The 18,281-nt window shown below is 62.6% G+C and overlaps 1 protein-coding gene across 1 annotated transcript in view; it reads left to right on the top strand.

The window, feature by feature from the left end:
* TP73 (tumor protein p73) overlaps positions 1-18,281 on the top strand; it is a gene marked incomplete at both ends in the record, with an annotated part of 46,352 nt that overhangs the window by 17,468 nt on the left and 10,603 nt on the right. The window contains one exon of the mRNA XM_082856926.1: positions 9,393-9,641. Coding sequence (XP_082713052.1) covers positions 9,393-9,641 — 249 coding nt within the window. The remainder of the gene's footprint in view (positions 1-9,392; positions 9,642-18,281) is intronic.

Below are 18,281 nucleotides of genomic sequence, written 5' to 3'. Positions count from 1 at the left end.
GACGGAGGGAGGGAGGGAGTTGGGAGGAACTGTGACGCTTCAGGCTGGTGGGTCGCCACCTTGCACATCTGGGAAGGTCACGGGTAGATTTTGCTTGGAGCTGCATTGGGGCTTCTTGGGGTTTTTTTTGGGAAACATCCTCACTCCCCGTTGTCAGGGGTCTGAGGGAAAGCATGGAGGACAGCGATAGGGCCTCCCCGGCAGCCGGGCCTCCCCTTCTGGGGTCTCGAGGGTCCCCTGCCTGATCCTTGTAAGCCTGGCTGAGGTCCCAGAGTGAGAGGAGCCTTAGCGGGGAGCCCAGGCCAGCTGCCGCCAACTTGCTGGCTCTGCACAGAGCAGCCGGGGAGACCTGCTTCAGCTTCTAGAAAGAGCTGAGGGTCACGGGTGTGAGATACTGCACGCGCTTAGCCAGGGTGGCCGTGGAGCGTTTGCTGTGGCTTCACAAAGGCGTGGACAGTTATTTTGGAGGCTTACGGCCGGAGGAAAAGGGATGCCCCCCTCCCCCAATTAAAAAAGACAAACCTTGATCCTTTAGTTCCTTTCAGTCTGGTGGGACCTTAAATACTGCTGCTCGCAGGACCCTCCTCTGTTAAAAACGCACAGGCTGGGACTTCCCTGGTGGCGCAGGGGTTAAGAATCCGCCTGCCAATGCAGGGGACACGGGTTCGAGCCCTGGTCCGGGAAGATCCCACATGCCGCGGAGCGACTAAGCCCGTGCGCCACAACTACTGAGGCCGTGAGCCACAACTACTGAGCCCATGTGCCACAACTACTGAACCCCGTGCACCTGGAGCCCGTGCTCTGCAACAAGAGAAGCCACGGCAATGAGAAGCCCGTGCACCGCAACGAAGAGCAGCCCCCGCTTGCTGCAACTGGAGAAAAGCCCACGTGCAGCAACAAGGACCCAACGCAGCCAAAAAAACCCAAAAACCCAAACCAAAAAAATAACTTTTCCAACCCTTTCATAAGAAAGGGATAAAAAGACCCAACCCTTTATGGAATAAAAAAGGTCCAACTTTCATCTATTAAAAAAAAAAAAATACAGGACCCTCCTGGAAGGAGCAGGGACACAGGTGCGGTCCCGGAAAGTGCCCCCCAGGGACACTCCTGGCTTCTCTAGAATCCGGCAGGTCAGCCCCAACCCAGCCCCACGGGCAAACCAGCGGCAGCATGGGCGCCCTGGGACCCAGGGGGCAAGCGTTCTGCTGCTCGGCCACTGTCTCCAGGTCTCCCGGCCTCCTCTCGAGAACAGAGTAGGCAGTGGCCAAGCCATGCAGCTGGGCCACTTGGAAAAGCCAGGGCTGGAACAGGCCAATGGTGGCTGGGTGCCCTGGGATGGGCGGGGACCCCAGCACTCCCTGGAGGCAGGACCAGAGCGCTGTCTCACAGGGCGAAACTTCCTCCCTGCCTGACGGGGAGGGGACAGCTCTTTGTCAGACTGTCCCCCTCCAGCCTGCCCTCTGCCAGAAGGGGGCCCATTTTAAAGAGCCAGAGGCAGGTCCTCTCCCCTCACCGCCCACTGCCAGCTAGCTTGGCTCCTGTGGGGACAGGAGCTCCTGGTTAGCAAGCGCTCCGTGCCGCTTCCCTCTCCAAGGCTCGCCTCACACGCTGGCTGTCCTCAAGGCTCCGATAAGGTCTGCAGTCGTGCCGTGGCGCACACTTTGGGCACCATGGACTGAACGGCTGGACAGCTGCCCGCGTGAGCTGCAGGTGTCCCGGACACTCAGCAGGTTCTTAATGCAGAAATAGGAGCTGGAATAGGAGGAAGGTGTCTGGATGGGTCGCGCACTCCGGTGGAGAGAAATGAGCTTAGCAGGAGCCTCTCACCTCTGAGCTCGGGGCTTCCGTGCTGAGGGGAGGTTTCTCTCTCCCGGCCCTGCCCGCTGGACGGAGGGGGTCCGTAATTACGTGTCCCATCTTGGGTCCCTGGTCACGCTGGCTGCCAGTCTGCCTTTGCCGCCGGGCAGCCTCCTTTGCGCTTTCGAGTTGTCCTGTCATTTCTGTCCCTTGCTGAGTCCCCCCTGATCCTTTCTGGGCGTGGAGGGAAGGGTTCACTGTGACCTACTGGATCATTCTCTGCTGAACTGAAGTAGCACTGGGGGGGGGGGGCATGGGCCCAAGCTGCCAGAAAAGGTCAAACCTCCCAGGGGCCCCCCCACCCCGAGATGGGCCCTCAGATCCCTGGGCGGGCGCCCTGAGTAATGGTCTTCTGACCACACCTTGAAAGAACATTAAAAGCGTGAAACCTCCATTTCTGCCAGAAATGCAGAAGAATGCAAGATGAGTGAGCTGGCCGTCCCATGGCTTAGAAGAGAAGGAGCCAGAACCAGTGTTTCTGTGGTAGCCATGCATGTGGTAGCTCCCAGGACCGTGGCCATCCATGCCCACCTGGGGGCAGGTAGGGGGAGAGGGAGCCGGTAGGAACAACAGCAGACACGTCTATGCATTCCGGGTGTCGGGCGCCATTCTCGGCTTCTCAGTGTATTAACTGCTGGGCCCTCACAGAAGCCGTTGGTAAAAGGTGGGCACGGATGCAAACCCACAGGGGTGTGCATATCATGTTACTGAACCCAGAGAAGCAGCAGAGGAAGTCCTTGAACACCAGAACGGGTGGAGAGAGCCTGGGTGGCTTCAGGGAGGAGGTGATCCTTGAGAGTTGGCACAGGTAGGAGAGACAGTGTTGGGAGTAGGCGACCAGCCCGAGACAAGGCCCTGGGTGTGGACCTGCAGTGTCGAGAGGAGGCCGGAAACTGGGGCTTCCTGGGAGCTGTTATCACTGCCCAAAGGCGAGCGAGTCCTGTCTTTCGAATCTTTGTGTCCTTGCGGCCGGGACAGACAGATGCTTCCTGAACCAGTGTTTGAGCTCCGCATTCCCCAGTTGCCCCCGCTTGGCCTGGCTTCGAGTCCCCTCCACTGGGTGAGGCAGCCTGAAACCGTAAGCCTTTGGGGACATAACCAGAGTCGTTTTAAATTTTACCGACAAGTTTTTCTGTTACCACGTTCACTAAAAAAAATAAGTTTTACTCCGGAGAGCACTTGTGGTGCCTCAATGTAAATCTGTGCTGGGTCCCCTGACTGCGCGTCGCAGCCCGTCTGCACTGTCCTCGTCTAATCTTAGCGTCCTGGAGCCTTGCTGAAGGTGGTCGTGGATGCAGGGAGGCTAGAGATTAGGAGGGAATGGGGAGACAGACTGTCAAAGACAGTTTATTTCCCAGGTACATCCCCCAAAATCATTTGAGATGGTTTACAAATTCTACACAGATAATCACATAAAATGGGATACTTATAAACCCACAAAATCCAGCTCACAACGAAAGGGTCGCCTGGTGAAGCGGGAAGAGCCCAGGCCCTGGAGAAGGCTGGCTGGGACGGCCATCTGTGGGGGTCAGAGGAGGGTGCCGGGGAGCCGCCTCCCTGCCCTCACAGGGAGCTGGCCAGCCCCTGTGCTCTGGCAGGGGTGCCGGTTGGCGCAGTGTGGTCACTGCCACGAGGGTCTCCTGGAAGGGCTGCCATGGGCTGGAGCTGCCTTGGGCTGCAGAGTGCGCCCAGCACAGGAGTGGGTACAGTGGGCCTGTGTGATTCGGGGGGCCTACTTGGGAGTTCCAGGGTCTGGTTCATTCAGCCCGGAGTTTCTGAGCGTCCAGTCTGGGGCTAACCTGTGTGCGGGAAGGCCCACAGCAGATCTGCAGGGACTGGGCAAGAGGCCCCTGAGGCTGGGGGCTGGGGGTGGGCGGGACCTGGTCCCCGGGGCAGCCCCCTTTGGACCTCTCTCCGCAGCTCCTCGGGAAGCCTCCTCCTTTCCCTGGGACTCCGGAGGCTTTGGCAGCGGCCGAGCGCGATGTCCGTTCAGGGGCGGGACCCCCTCAGCTCCGCCCCATTCAGCCTCCTCCCTCTGCAGATGGGTGGCCACACTTGAGGTCTAAGCCCGGTGCCCCCTCTCCGCGCGTGTTCTGGGCCCTGCGTGAGAGCACACGTGTGCACATGGCCCCCCAGAGGGGCCCAAGGTGCGCCCTTGCCCGACATGGAGCAAAAATAGGCCACGCTGGATTCCTGCCTGAGAGACGCTGACCCCAGGAGCAAGCCTGGCTGCCCTGCGGAGGCTGGGACGTAAACCCAGGCACACGGTGTGGGTTTGCAGACGGCCCGCACCGGGAGGGCAGTCTGACCCCCCTCCCCCGGCCCAGCATCTGGCTCTAAGTTGACAGAGAGCCTCAGAACAGTTTGTGGAGCAAATGGATGGACCGCCTTGGAGGGGCTGGAGAGAGGGGCCCCCAGGGCACCGTACCGCTCCGCCGGAGGCACTGAGATCTGAGAGGGAAGCCCGAGACCCCCTCCCAGAACTCCAGCCCAGCGTACTGGGCGTAGGGGCCTCCGAGGCTCAGAGGCAGGCCTGGCGCTTCCGGGGATGCTGGGGAGAGGCCACCCGCTGGCTCCCGACTCCGCTCGCTTGCGGCCCTCCTTGGGTCGGGCCCAGGAGCCCTGCGCGCGCATGTAGGCACATGTGGGCCGCCGCGGGCCAGGCGTGCCCCAATCAGCCCACTCTCTTGGGAGTTCTTATTGAAAGCCAAACAAACCAAAAACGCCCTGGTCTTGCCTGAGTTCCTCCCTGTTGTCAAGCGGGTCTCGTCTCAGCTTCCGGGGGCCTCTGGTTCTGGAGAACCCCTACCCCTGCCGGCTTGGGTGCAGCCGCCTTGGGCATGACACTGGCCTCCCCTGGGGTCCAGACTCCCCTGTTTAGCAGCTGGGTCTGGGTGGGGTAGGCCCCAGCAAAGCTCCCTGCCTGGCAGGGGAGGAAACGCAAAGTTCCCTGTGGGTAGGGAAGGAAGGGCCTTTCGAGGTGAGGATGCAACACTTCCTAATCTGCGCTCAAAGCCTCAGGGAAACCAGGGGGACAGACGTCTCTGCTGTCTCGCTGTCTCTCCGTCTCTCCGGGTGTGGGCAGGGGTGTCCCTGGGGAAGCAGGACGGAGGGAAGGAGCGGCGCTGGTGGTCTGCCCCGACAGCATCTGCCCAGCACAAGGCTAGTGTCATCAGGCTCCCGCAGAGAACGGGGGCTCCCCAGGCCCCCAGACCACAGGAGGCCCCTGAGCCTGACACCTTGGAGAGCTGCAGCGAGAGGAGAGGAGATGAGACCCTCGCTGGATGAGGGATGCAGCGGTCCCACATCCCATTAGGACTCCTTGTGACGGGCCGGCGGCCCGCTGGAAGCCTCCAGGCTCCCTCTTGCTTTGTGGCTGCTGGGCGTGGAGATCCTATCAGCCCTGCTCCTTTTGGTTCAATGACTAATTCCCTGGCACTCGCCTCAGATCTGTAAAGAATGTGGACAAGTTAAAATCTGAACACGGTTGTCGTCGTGGGGCTGCCTCCTCCTTCCCCTGAACACGGTTGTCGTCGTGGGGCTGCCTCCCCCTTCCCCTGAACACGGTTGTCGTCGTGGGGCTGCCTCCCCCTTCCCCTGAACTGGGAGGCAGGGGCAGTTTGCTCTGCTGGCCTGGGCCGTCCTCCCGTTGGGGATGGAGCCGGGGGGACAGACATGAAACCCCAGGCTGGGCTGTCCTTGCTAGGGATGTGGAAGGCTCCCTGCAGCCCTTGGTGGAGTGAAAGGGAAGACCCTCCAGAGGGGTCGTGCTCATCACCTAGAAGAGAAAGGAGATCTCTGGGGGTTGGGTTGGCAGGCTGGGACCCCTCCCCCCAGGACCCAGCAGGTTCTCAGCCTCCTGCAAGTGGGAGAAGCAGGCTCACATCCCGTCCTCATTCCTGGGCATGTGTATGGTGGGGTGGGGGGCATCCTGCTGCCCCATGCATCTATCTATCCATCCATCCATCCCTCCCTCCATCCAGCCATTCATCCCTCCCTCCCCTCCCTCTCTCCCTCCCCGCTCCCTCCCTCCCTCCCTCCATCCATTCATCCACCCATCCATCCATCATCCATCCGTCTATCCATCCATTCATCCCTCCCTCCCCCTCCCTCTCTCCCTCCCCGCTCCCTCCCTCCCTCCCTCCATCCATTCATCCACCCATCCATCCATCATCCATCCGTCTATCCCTCCATCCCTCCATCCCCCCTCCATCCCTCCATCCCTCCATCCCTCCATCCCTGTGCCCACTTGCTCTCTCATTCAGCAACCCTCCTGCCTAACCACTCTGTAATGAGAAATGCACTACAACCCAAAGGACGTGCTAATAATTAATAATAATAAAGGCAATAACAATAGTTACAGTTGCGAGTCCCTCACTGGCCACTGATGGAGGATCCTGTCCAGTGCCGGCCACCCAGTGGGAATGGGGCGCAAGCCACACACGTAGCGTTGCACTTTCTTGCAGCCACATTAAAAATGGTGAAAAGAAACAGTGAAAATAATTCAAGAGTTTACTTTGCTTTTCCCAAACTGTGCTCATTTCAGCAAGTGCTCAATATGAAATTGTGAATGAGATATTTTATTCTACTCTTTCCATTGGCACTAAGTCCCTGGAGTCTGTGCCCTTACGTCCACAGCACAGCTCAGTGCACACTGGCCACGTTTTCTGTGCCCGTGCAGGGGCACGTTGATGACCCGTGGGACAAGGTCTGTCCTTGTCGTGTCTGAAGTCCAGTGGGGAGGCGTAAGTGGGGGGGACGCAGAGCAGTGCCGTCCTGGAGCAAGGGGGTGTGAAAGCGCGTGGGGCCCCCACCCGGGCCCTCTGGAGGCGTTGGCTGTCACTCCCCTCACGCCCACAATGGCCCGGGCCAGGAGAGGTGAGGCTTGGCCGGGTCCCTCAGTTGTTTTTATTGAGTTATAATTGGCATGCCACACAATTCACCGCCTTAAAGTAGACAATTCAGTATTTTTAAAATATATTCACAAAACAGACTCACAGACTTAGAGAACAGACTTAGAGTTGCCAAGGTGGGGAGTGCAGGGTAGGGAAGGATTGGGAGTTTGGGATTAGCAGATGCAAAGTGTTATTTACAGGGTGGAGCGCAGGGAACTATATTCAATATCCTGTGATAAACCATCATGGAAAAGAACATGAAAAAGACCGTGCTTGTGTGTGTATAACTGAATCGCTTTGCTGCACAGCAGATGCTAGCACAGCATTAAATCAACTCTACTCCAGTTAAAAAAATTCACAGATATATGGACCCATCACCACAGTCCATTTGAGAGCGTTTTCATGGCCTCAGAAGGGACCCCTGCACCTTAGCTGTCACCCCGAAGCCCCACCCCAGCCCTGGCCGCCCCCATCTGCGTCTGTCCCTGTGGGTTTGCCATCCCTGGACTTTCATGTAAACGGGAACCGTATGGTGTGTGAGGTTTCGTGTGGGTGCCTTCGTGTGGCGTGTTTCTGCATCTCCTCCGGGCTGTAGCATCAGTAGTTTGTTTCTTCCTGATGGTGGAGGAATAACATTCCGTGGCACGGACTCGGCATCTGTTTCTCCACCTGCAAGGCAGGCGAGGCAGCGGGCACTGAGCCTCCTTCGTCTTCCAGGTGAAGGCTCAGGACATTAGGAAGGCCTTTGAGGGGACCGCCGACCAGGGAAGGTGGCCTTAGCGGGGCGGGGAAGTGGGGTCTGCCTGGCAGGGGGCCCCCATCCCACTGGTGTTGGGGCCCTAGGTTTACAAGGTGGGGGGAATGGCCCTGGAGGTTCAAATAGAAAAGCCTGAGCGCCACCCAAGGGATCTGTCAGGTGGCAGTTTCGGCCGGGGCCTTGTGCCAACCCCTTGACGGCGTTGCCCAGTCTGGCTGTCCCCAGCGGGGAGGGCATGGGGTCGGGCCTGACGGCTGGTCCGCACTGGGTGGCAGCTGGCCGTCAGGGCTGGAGCATCTGAGGGAGGCATGGTGGGGGCAGGAGGAACGGGGCTGAGGGGGCGGGAAGCGGCTTTGGTAAGACTCAGCCGCCTGTCATCCATCACCCGTCACCTCCCTCCCCCTCGGTCGTCACCTGTGCTGAGCTTCCTCCAGGCTGGGCAGACCTCAGGAGAGGGTTTCCCTCCCCAGGTCGGGAGGGGGCCCGGGGGGCTCTGTGATGTGGACACGGGTGTGCCTCCGGGGTGCCGAGCTGCAGGGGCCTCTGGGTTATGGAGCCCAACCCTCCTGACGTGCAAGAGGGAGCTGAGCACTGGGGTCGCCCCACGGCCGGGGTTCTGCCCACCATCCAAGGAACTTGAGGGGACAGAGTGCTTGCCTCGCAGAAGTGGGCGCAAAGGGGCCCCTCGCCCGCTGTCCGGTCTGCCTCTCCCCTCCACCCCTCTAGGGGGACTCCAGGCCCTCTGCCCGCCAGATGCAAGTCCCCTCAGTTCACGGACCCCCGGCGTTGCCATCCCCACACCAAGCCTCAGTCTCCGCATCTGCACATCGGGGGCAGTAGCGCCCGCCCTCCCTCCGAGCCTGGCTGGCACAGAGAGGAGCTGTTTAAACATTTGCGGTTAGAGCAGGCCTGGCCCGTGTCAGCTACTGTGTCACCCTCCTGTTGGAAGCCTCCTGATTGCAAGGTGGGTCTTCCCTGCCAGCCCTCCAGGGGAGACCTGCTCTGCCCTGGATGCAAGACGCTGAAGCGTGGGCCGGCGCCCGCCCCCTCCCTTCCTCGCCGGGGCCTCCCTTAAGCTCCTGACAGGGGCTGCTGGTCCGGACCCCACAGAGGGTGACCAGGGGACACGCCCACACCACGAGGCTAAGAGCTCCTGTTCCTTCTGTGTGTGGCCCCGGAGGGGGCTAGGCTGCCAGTGCCCTGGGGTGGGCAGAGGGTGTGGACCAGGCAGAGCTGCTAGCAGGGGGAACTGGGGGTCGTTCAGGTGCGGGTGGATGAAGGTAGCCTGTCGTCGTACAGAGGCCCTTCGCAGGTGGCCTCAGCCACCGTCCTTCAGCCCCCAGCTCTGCCCCACCACCTACAGGGCTGGACCGAGGGGCCACATCTGGCCTCCCAAAGCCTCTTGGGCAGACAGCCCCTGCACCGGAGCCTGGGGTGTGCCCACCCTGCGTGCTGGGGCCACCCTCTGCCCTGCTCCCGGGGGTGGGGTCTCCCCAGCTTGAGCTGTAACGGTGACAGTAGGAGGCGTGGCTCCCTGGGCCGGGTGCTGCCCCTGGGGAGTGCAGCCGGGCACCCAGGGTGTCAGTCGGGGCTGGGAGCCGCCCCCCCGCAGGCCGGTCCCCTCCAGGTGTGCTCGGCGGAGCCCCAGGAGCCCAGGCACTGGGAGGCTGATGGAGAGGGGAGGGCGAGGTGAATATGTCAGTTTATCCCAACACAAGTTGTGACCTGTCAGGTGGGCCCCCCCCACCCCCCGAGGAAATATTTGGGATGACTGAGCTGCTGGCCCTTTAAGGCTCCTGTAACAGGACACCTCCCGGCCGGGATGGCTTCCACTCTCCAGCCTGACTGTGTGTCTCCCCCTTCCCTCCTCCCCTTCCTGCCAGTCCCAGTTCCATTTGCTGAGCAGCACCATGGACCAGATGAGCAGCCGCGCGGCCCCGGGCAGCCCCTACGCCCCGGAGCACGCCGCTAGCGCTAACGTGCCCACCCACTCGCCCTACGCGCAGCCCAGCTCCACCTTCGACACCATGTCGCCCGCGCCTGTCATCCCCTCCAACACCGACTACCCCGGCCCGCACCACTTCGAGGTGACCTTCCAGCAGTCGAGCACAGCCAAGTCGGCCACCTGGACGGTGAGTGGCGCCCGGCTCCGGCGGTCCCCTGAGGGGCGCACGGTGGGGAGGGCTGCCCGCGACCTTGGCACCCAGGGATGGCACCGTGCACATCCGTGTCCGCTCAGGGCTCCCACCCGGCCGGGAGGCGGGTCTCGGGGCCGGACAGTCTGGGCGTGCCCGCCCCTCGGACGGCCGCGTGGCCAGAGTGGGCCAGCCTCCCACAGGGCCCCAGAGGAGATGGACATGCCCCTCCCCCTGGCGAAGACAGAGGCAGACCCTTCTCACGAGGACTGTCTGGCCGGCATCCCTGAGCTCAGTGGGGGCTCTGGCTTGAATCCTGTCCTGGGTGGGCAGCAGGCTCACAGCTCTGACACCTGGCGCTGTCTGAGGCTGGCGCCGGGGCCCACGGAGGCCACCTCCTCCAGGCAGTGCAGGGCTGGCCAGAAGTGTCTGTTGTAGGCGGGTTTCGGCTTTGCGCACTCCCTCTCTGGGCTGTCATCTCCAAGCATGGGTGTCAGGGATGGAGCCGCAGTGCCGCGGACCCCAGGTCCTGCCACCGTGCCCTTGGGAACAATCTGCCCCCCCGTCGAGATGGTCAAGATTTTGCCCAGCTTGTAACATCCCACACACCCACGGCTGCTCCCCGAGAGCTGTGATCTGCTGTTGCCCTCTTTGAGGTTGTGTAAACCCTTGAAACTGCCTGCAGCCACGAGGTAGAATCTACTATTGTCCCATGTCAGAGTCCAGGACGCTGAGGCACAGGGAGGGGACGTGGCCTGCTCAGGGTTATGCAGGTGGTAAGTGGGGGCACTGGCATGGGAACCTGGTGGCTGGCTCCTGCGGCTGTGCTCCCAACCACCGAACTGCACTGTCCATACTGCGGCTGGGAGAGGAAGGTGCTGCCTGATGTCCCCGCGAGGGCAGAGTAAAGGGTTAGGGACACCAAGACCCCCGGATACACTGCCGGCTTGCCTCGGAGCCTAAGGCATTGGGCAGGAAAGGGTGCGCCAAGGACCCTCCAGGTCTGCTGCCCGCCCCCAGGAGGGGAGAGTGAGCCTGGCTCTGGCGGTCCTGGCCACGGGGCCACATCACCTCCTTGGGAACAGCAGCTCCGTGCTCACACCGGGCCCCTGGGAAAGGACCCTGGAGCAAAGGAGTCCATGCAGGGTGGATGCACTCCCTCCTGCCCCCGAGGGAGTGCTGAACTGGACACCGAGGTCCTGCCGCTTTGAGAACCGGTTCCCACTGCCCCCACTGCCCTGCTGGCCAGGCTGTGGCTCTCCCACACTCCTGGGGTGGCCAGAGGTGGGGCGGAGAGGCAGGCAGCCTGCGGCCCCCTGCAGCTACCTCTGGTTCTTGCCTGAGCCATGGGCTCCCGCAGCTGCCGACCCATTGCTGAGTCAAGGCTCAGACTGACTCCAGGGCTTCCAGTGGCCAAGAGGGGCATCTGCTCCCGTCAGTGCCCAGATGTCCTCATCTGGGAATCTTCACTCCATCGCTCCATTGGTGGAGGTGATAAGGCTTAACCGGGATGGGCTTAGCGCAGTCGGCGCCGGCATCTTCATTATTTCCTTGGATGATGGGGGTGGGGGTGGGCTGCCATGGAGCCTGGTCCTCCTGGACAAGGTTGTTTAGCCAAAGCTGCACCTGCAGGGGCTTCTTTATTGCCTGTGGGGTCCTGCTCCCCACACCCCTGCTTTGAGGTCTGGCCCTCGAGGCATCCCTACACTTGCACGTCTCTAGTGACAGGAGGCTCACTACTGCCCCTATTCCACATTCTGACTTTTGCTCCCTAAGCCCTTTCTCTCCCTTCTAAGGGGGAGGGTCCCGGTCCCTCCTTCACTGACGTTCTGTCATCGGGGCCTGAGTTGCTGGCCCCGTAGGAGTCCTGGTAGGCAGCTTGGGCGGGGTGGGGGGTGGTCCTGGCTCCCTTCCTGTCCATTGTTTGAGGATGCTGATGGGGTCTGTAGCATCTGGGGGGCTTTGAGCACCTGGGATGGTCTGAGCTGGTCTTCAGGGAGGGACGGGAGCTGCCCCCTCCTGGTTGCCTCCACCACCCCCTGCCAGGTATGTGGCCTCAGGGCTGGAGGGGCTCATGGCTTGGTCACAGTTGTGCTGGCCCTAAGTGGCCCCGTGGGGTGGCCTGTTGTCCAGGACGGAGGCAGCCCAGCGGCTGCACCAGAGGGCAAGGGAAGGCTCATTTGTCTGAGCAGCTGTGTCTCCAAGCCCCAGCCCTGCTTCCCCTGGTGCCCGAGCAGTGGACACCTCCCTCCCAGCCTGGGCACCTCCACCTGCACCCCCGCTGAGGGCTCGCGGAGCGGAGCTGAGGAGGAGGTGCAGCTGCCTGTGCCCAGACGCCCTCCCCAGCCCTTCTCCATGCGGGGGTGGAGGTGGGACAAACATCCGTAATGAGATTCGTGGCACCTCGGCTCTGGGAGCAGACCCCACCCCCGCAGGCTCCCTGCCTTGCCCGGGCGGGGTGGGGGACAGGCGGCCGGCTCACGGGGACCCCTGGGCATCCCGCCTGCTTGCAGCTCTGGGGGCCTGGCTGTGCGGGCGCTGCCCAGACTTGCCGCCCGGGCCTCCGCGCCATGCCGTGCGCGGCCCCGCTACGCCAGCCGGCTGGTAACTGATAGATAATTCGTATTTTTCTCAAGTGCAGTTCCAAACTGACTGCTGCCTTCTCTCCTCTTCCTGCTCAGGAAACACACTCTCAGCGGCCCCCACGTGGCCGCAGCTGTTTATGGGTCTTTGGCTTCTGCTCGGCCAAGGCCTCCTGGGAGTCCCCCCAGCGCCGGGCGCTTCATCTGCTTTGACCTGTGTCCCTTGACTTCAGCTCTCACGCCTGCATTCTTTGAGGGCAGAGGGGCCTGGAGCCCTCAGCTCACAGGCGTGTGTGCATGTATGCGTGCACGCAACACTCGTACATGCATGCACAAACACGAACACATGTGCAGACATGCACACACAGGCAGACGTGCAGACACATGTGCAGACATGCACACACGCAGACACTGTACACATGTACTTGCGCACACAGGCCCGCAGGCCCCTCCTGGTCGCTGCCCAGGGTTCTGACAGCCCCTCCCCTCCCACAGGAGTCAGGAGGAGGCGGGTAGCAGGTAACTGAGCTGCCGGAGGAGGGACCTGTAGCCAGGAGCGGGGGCGGGATGAGATGGCACTGTGGCCGGCGGGGTCGCGGTGTCACAGGGGTTCGGTAACGCCCCGCCAGCGTTCGCTGTTTCCGAGCGTCCTGGCCGAGGCTTGTTCTTTCGGGGCCGTCTGGGCTTTAGAGAGAGACAGACGCCGTGAGAGATCACAGCTGTGAGCAAGGGCCTGGCACCCCTGGGCACTGATGTTCTTTGGGCCGGTGGGTGGGTGGAGCCTGGACAGGGATGGCAGTGCCAGGTGCCTGGGTCCTGTTCCACACCCTCCCCGGGACATGGCGGTTGGCCTCTGGGCCCTGATGGCCACTCCCATCCCCAGGCCCCCGTGGGTTGGCAGCGTGGGGCCTGCTCCCAGCCTGAGCCTCTCCAGGGAAGGGGCTGTCCTTGATGTTCTGGAGGTTTGGGGAGGGGGTTCAAGGTCAGCAGGCAGGTGCGGTGTGGTTGGAGCCCTGGCCCAGCTGGGCAGACTGGGTGGCACTGCTGACGGCCCTCAGGGCAGGCTGCCATGAGGCGAGATGGCGCGGGTACGCACGGGTGCGCACGGGTGCGAGGGCACACAGCTTGTCCCTGGGGGCCTCCAGCCAGCCCCCAAGCCTGAACACAGCCCCCTGAGTGACCTCCAGCTGCCCCCCCATCCGACGGGGTGTGTGTCCATCCGTCTGTCCTGGGGGCGAGCTGGCCCATGTGATGTGAATGCCCTCCCGTCCCACCCCTGCCCCAGAAACACGTGGAAGGGGGCCTGGGAAACGCAAAGGCTCTACGAGGGCTTCCTGGGTAGAATGTGGCTGAGTCAATGCTAATGGATTCGGGAGAAAACTTTCCAGCCCCTCGGAGGTTTGCAAGTAGGAGAATAATAGTGGAGGTGTCCCAACATGATCGTGGTATCACTTGCGTTATCCTAAAAGTTTATGGAATGCATGAGTGGAATTAATACCTTTTACTGGCACCAGAAGCAATTATATGTATTTGAAGCTGAGGGAAGAGTCCTAACAGTGTTCATCGTAGAGGTGAACCTCCGAGTATTCAGGCGAAACTGGGGAGAATCTTCAGCAAACGCTTGCCCTGTGCGGAGCTCCGCGGGGGGTGCGCTCCCTGCGGCTGGTCCTGGGGGGTCAATGCCCCGGCTCGCGGCCCGAGGTGGGGGTCCCCTCAAGCAGCGGGGGAGCCCTGCGCCTGGAGGTCACAGAACTCAGCCTGGGGGGCCCTGAGAGGGGCCCCGAATCCCTGCCGCCAAGGGGTCCCAGGGCAGCCCCCCCCAGCTCTGAGGTTCTTGCAGGGGAGGCGAGGGGAGGCCCCAGGGACAGGGCTCCAGCTCCCAGGTGCGGGGCTGTGGGCAGGGCATGATGCGATAGACGTTTTACCAAGAGTCCTCTCTTGTCTGGGGCTTGTTTCCAAATTGGACGCAGCTCTGTGGATCCTGGGGTGTCTGGCTGGTGCGCAGACAGAGCCCTTGCAGGGCCCCTGCGTGGGTAGCCCGCCCGAGCACCTGGTACATGTTGCAGGCTCTCGTGTCCCGTGGGTAGCCCCGCCTGAGCCCCCGGTACGTGTTGTGGGCTCTCGTGTCCTCACTTTACGGATAAGGAAACTGAGGCTCGGGAGGGCAGGTCCCTGCTCAAGGTCGCCCGTCAGCAAAGGGTGGAGTGGGGGTCTGAGCCCCGGCAGCCTGACCCCTGGCTTTCATCACGCAGCTTGTGGGGGGCACAGCCTGTGCCCCTCTGTGGAGCGCGTCAAAGGAGCAGCCTCCTCTCGGCTCCGAGGGGTGGGTCCAGGGACCCCCCCAGGACCCAGTGGTGAGGGGGGCTGACCCCTAAGAGGTCCAGGGCCTGCCCTGGTGGGGATCAGCTGGGCCCAGCAAGCCTGCGACTACTGTGTGTCAGTGAGTGAGTGACAGCTGCCGCTGGGTGGGGAGAGGCTGCCCAGTTTGCCTTCGCAGCCTTATTTTTACTGACTGATGAAAATTCCTTTATACGTATTCCTCTATTATAAAGAACACTTTATAATTACAACGCTCCAGGGCTGACCAGGCTCAGAGGTAAACGTAGCGACAGGCCAGGAGGACCTGGGACCTCCCCCCTCCTCTTCTCGCACCTGAACCTGGCCCCCTGTTCCCGCCCCACCCTCCGGTGCCCTTAGCCCCCTCTCTAGCTGGGAAAATGAGGCCCGAAGGGGAGCTCTCGCCCCAGCTTCTCCTAGAGCCGCTGCTGCAGCCGGGGGGTCCTGAGTGCCCTGGACCTTGGCCCTGGGGGAGCGGGTTGGAGCTTGGCTTCCGAGCTGGGTGGGTCCCTGTGGTTGGTTGCCAGGGAAATCTGCTTTGGGGTTTTCTCAGATCCCAACCTTGGAAGCCAAGCTCAAGTTCATGGATCCCAGGCCCTGAAATCCCACCCGCCACGATCGGGGCTGTGAGTGTGCTGCAGCTCATTCTAGGGCAGGAAGGTCCCCGTGAAAGGTGCCCAGGGTTCGGTGAAGTGGGCAGTCAGAGGCTGTTGGGGGAAACACGCAGTGGCCTGGAGGCAGGCTCCCCCAGGATCGCAGACCTGCCCAGGGCGAGGCGCCCCCTTCCTCCGTGGGTCCCCGTGTCGTGAGGGGGCAGCCAGTGCCTCCAGGGCCTCGGAGAGGATGCACCAGGGTGGTGCTGATGTGATGGGAGCCGCCATGTGGTGCTGATGTGATGGGAGCCGCCATGTGCTGTGGGGCCAGATGTGTAGAAGCCACAGCGCTCCCTGCCCCAGATGCTTCGCCGGATACTTACAGGTTCCAGTGAAAACCTCGATGGCAGCCAACTGTACTAAACGCTGAAAAGTGACCACCCCTTGTGTCCAGGGCGTGCAGGTCCCCAGGGGCTCCTCTCCTGCTGGCCGGGAGTGGAGCTGATTTAGTGAAGAGAGGCACTCACTGCTTCCTGGCTGGAGGGCGTGGCTTTGCCTGTGGTCCTGGACTGGGGACTTACCTGCAGCTGCCGTGGCAGGAAGGTCAGAGACAGGAGGGCCCATCCTCAGGGCTCCCGTCAGGGCTGACACGATGGCCCTCCGGAGAGGCCACCTTGAGTATCTGCTACAGCTGCGGCCACAGCCTGACCTCCCCTCCCGCCATCCCCCCTGCCTCCTGCTGCTGGTCCAGCCCCAGGCCATCTGGAATCTGCAGGACGCTGGGGGGAAGGAATTGCCCACACTGGACAGTGGTCATGTCCAGCATGGTGGGCCCAAAGGCAGAGGCTCCTGGACTGTCCCGTGAGCGGAAGGTGCCCACTGACCCTTGCAGTCACCGTGCTCACAAGGCCAGGCTGGCTCAAACGGCTGCAAGTGGGATGGGGTGAGCGTAGTGGGGACCTCCTTCCCCTGGCCGTCAAGGGGGCCCTCCCGGGGCTGGGCAGAGCTGGGCTGATGGGCAGCCTCCCCACGCCGCCCCGTGCCGGGCAGTTCTGAGGCCCGGCCCACAACCATGCTGGCTGGGTTCTTGCCAGAGTGCTCTCTCTGTGAGGCCAGCGGGAGGATGCCGCCTGCCGCAGGGACGCCGGGCACAGGGGCCACGTCTGGACCTGGCTGAGGCTCTCTCTGTGAGGCCAGCGGGGGGACGCCCCCTGCAGCAGGGACGCCGGGCACAGGGGCCATGTCTGGACCTGGCTGAGGCTCTCTCTGTGAGGCCAGCGGGGGGACGCCCCCTGCAGCAGGGACGCCGGGCACAGGGGCCACGTCTGGACCTGGCTGAGGCTCTCTCTGTGAGGCCAGCGGGGGGATGCCGCCTGCCGCAGGGACGGCGGGCACAGGGGCCACGTCTGGACCTGGCTGAGGCTCTCTCTGTGAGGCCAGCTGGGGGATGCCCCCCTGCAGTAGGGACGCCGGGCCAGCTGGGGGACGCCCCCTGCCGCAGGGACGCCGGGCACAGGTGCCATGTCTGGACCTGGCTGAGGCTCTCTCTGTGAGGCCAGCGGGGGGATGCCCCCTGCCGCAGGGACGCCGGGCCAGCAGGGGACGCCACCTGCAGCAGGGACGCCGGGCACAGGGTCCAGCGGGGGGATGCCACCTGCAGCAGGGACGCCGGGCACAGGGGCCATGTTTAGACCTGGCTGAGGCTCTCTCTGTGAGGCCAGCTGGGGGATGCCGCCTGCCGCAGGGACGCCGGGCACAGGGGCCATGTCTGGACCTGGCTGGCTGAGTGTGCTGCCTAGGCTACCGACGCTCTTTGTGCCCTGGGAGCGGGAGGGGTGGCCGCTGGCGGGAGTTCTGGGGCTCCCTGCAAGCCCGGCCTGTCCCGAGGGCTCAGAACATGTACTGCTCACCCCTCCTCAGGGTCCGGGGGTGGCCAGATGTTTGGCCTGGACCAGATGGAGGCCCAGGCTCACCTCACCCTGCCCGTGAGGGTGTCACTGAAGCGAAAGGAAGGGCCGGGCCCTGGGCAGGAGCTTCCGGCTGGGGCCAGAGTGTGAGTGATAACAGTGGGACCCCCTGTGTGCAAGACCCCCTCCCCCACTGCTCACGGGGGGGCCAGTGGATCGACAAGGCCCTTTGGAGTCGGGACTGAGACTCATCCCACGGCATCTTGACAGAAAAGGGGGGGCGCGGAGCAGCCTCCTTTATCTGCTGGCCAGGCACTGGCTGTGGCCCCCCTCTGGAGCCAGGGGGCCCCCGGAGCCTCCAACCACCAGGCCCGCAGCCAGGTGGACCCTCACTGCCTTCTGAGCGTGGGTGCTCTGAAGCAGGCTGGGGTGATGGTCACCCCCAAGGCCGGTCACCTCCCTGACACCTGTCAGAGCCCCCCATGCTCCTGGCCACTCTCTGCTGAGTGAAGACACAAGGGCTTTTCTACGGTGAGTGAGGGTCTGCGGCCTTGGGGAGGTCCTCAAAGGGTCCATAACCCAAGAGAGGAGAGAAATGTGGGTGTGAGCGCCCGCACACGCACACACACACGCACGCACACACGCGCGCGCGGATAGCAGATAAAAGTGGTCCATGAAAAAATCAGTAAAATAAAGCCCCACCGCAGGCCCCGTCGTCCAGAATCTGTCGTAACAGATTCACCCGAGCTGGTTAACGGTATTTGCGGTTTGCAAGATGCTACACGTCCCTGGAAAATGACAGACAAGTTATTATCACCTCTCCACTCTCCTTCTGCCCAGACCTGCCCGTGCCGGGCACCCAGCTGCAGGGGAGCAGGCGCGAGGAAATTAACAGCCACCACGCCGCGCCCGCCACCCTCTGCCCACCACCCCCTGCACCAGCCCTGCCAGGCCCGAGGCTCCCAGCCAGGCTGGGCCGGGCCTATCGTGGACTGGGGGGGGGGGGGGGGGGTGGTTGGATCGGAGGAGAGGAACCGGGTGGAGGCAGGATGGGCACACACCAGCGTCTGGGCAAACCATTTCCTGCAAACATGAAGGAACTCACGCATCCCCGAACAGGCAAGTCCTGGCGGCTCTGTGTCAACCTCCGAAGATAAATAAGATTTTATCAGCTCGGAATCTGTTGAAACACATCCATCTAGCGGTTCTAGCGAAGGA

The sequence above is a fragment of the Leucopleurus acutus genome (genome assembly GCF_964270905.1).
Source record: "Leucopleurus acutus genome assembly, chromosome: 2".
Classification (NCBI taxonomy): Eukaryota; Metazoa; Chordata; class Mammalia; order Artiodactyla; family Delphinidae; genus Leucopleurus; species Leucopleurus acutus.
This window is presented reverse-complemented; position numbering and strand designations above follow the sequence as displayed.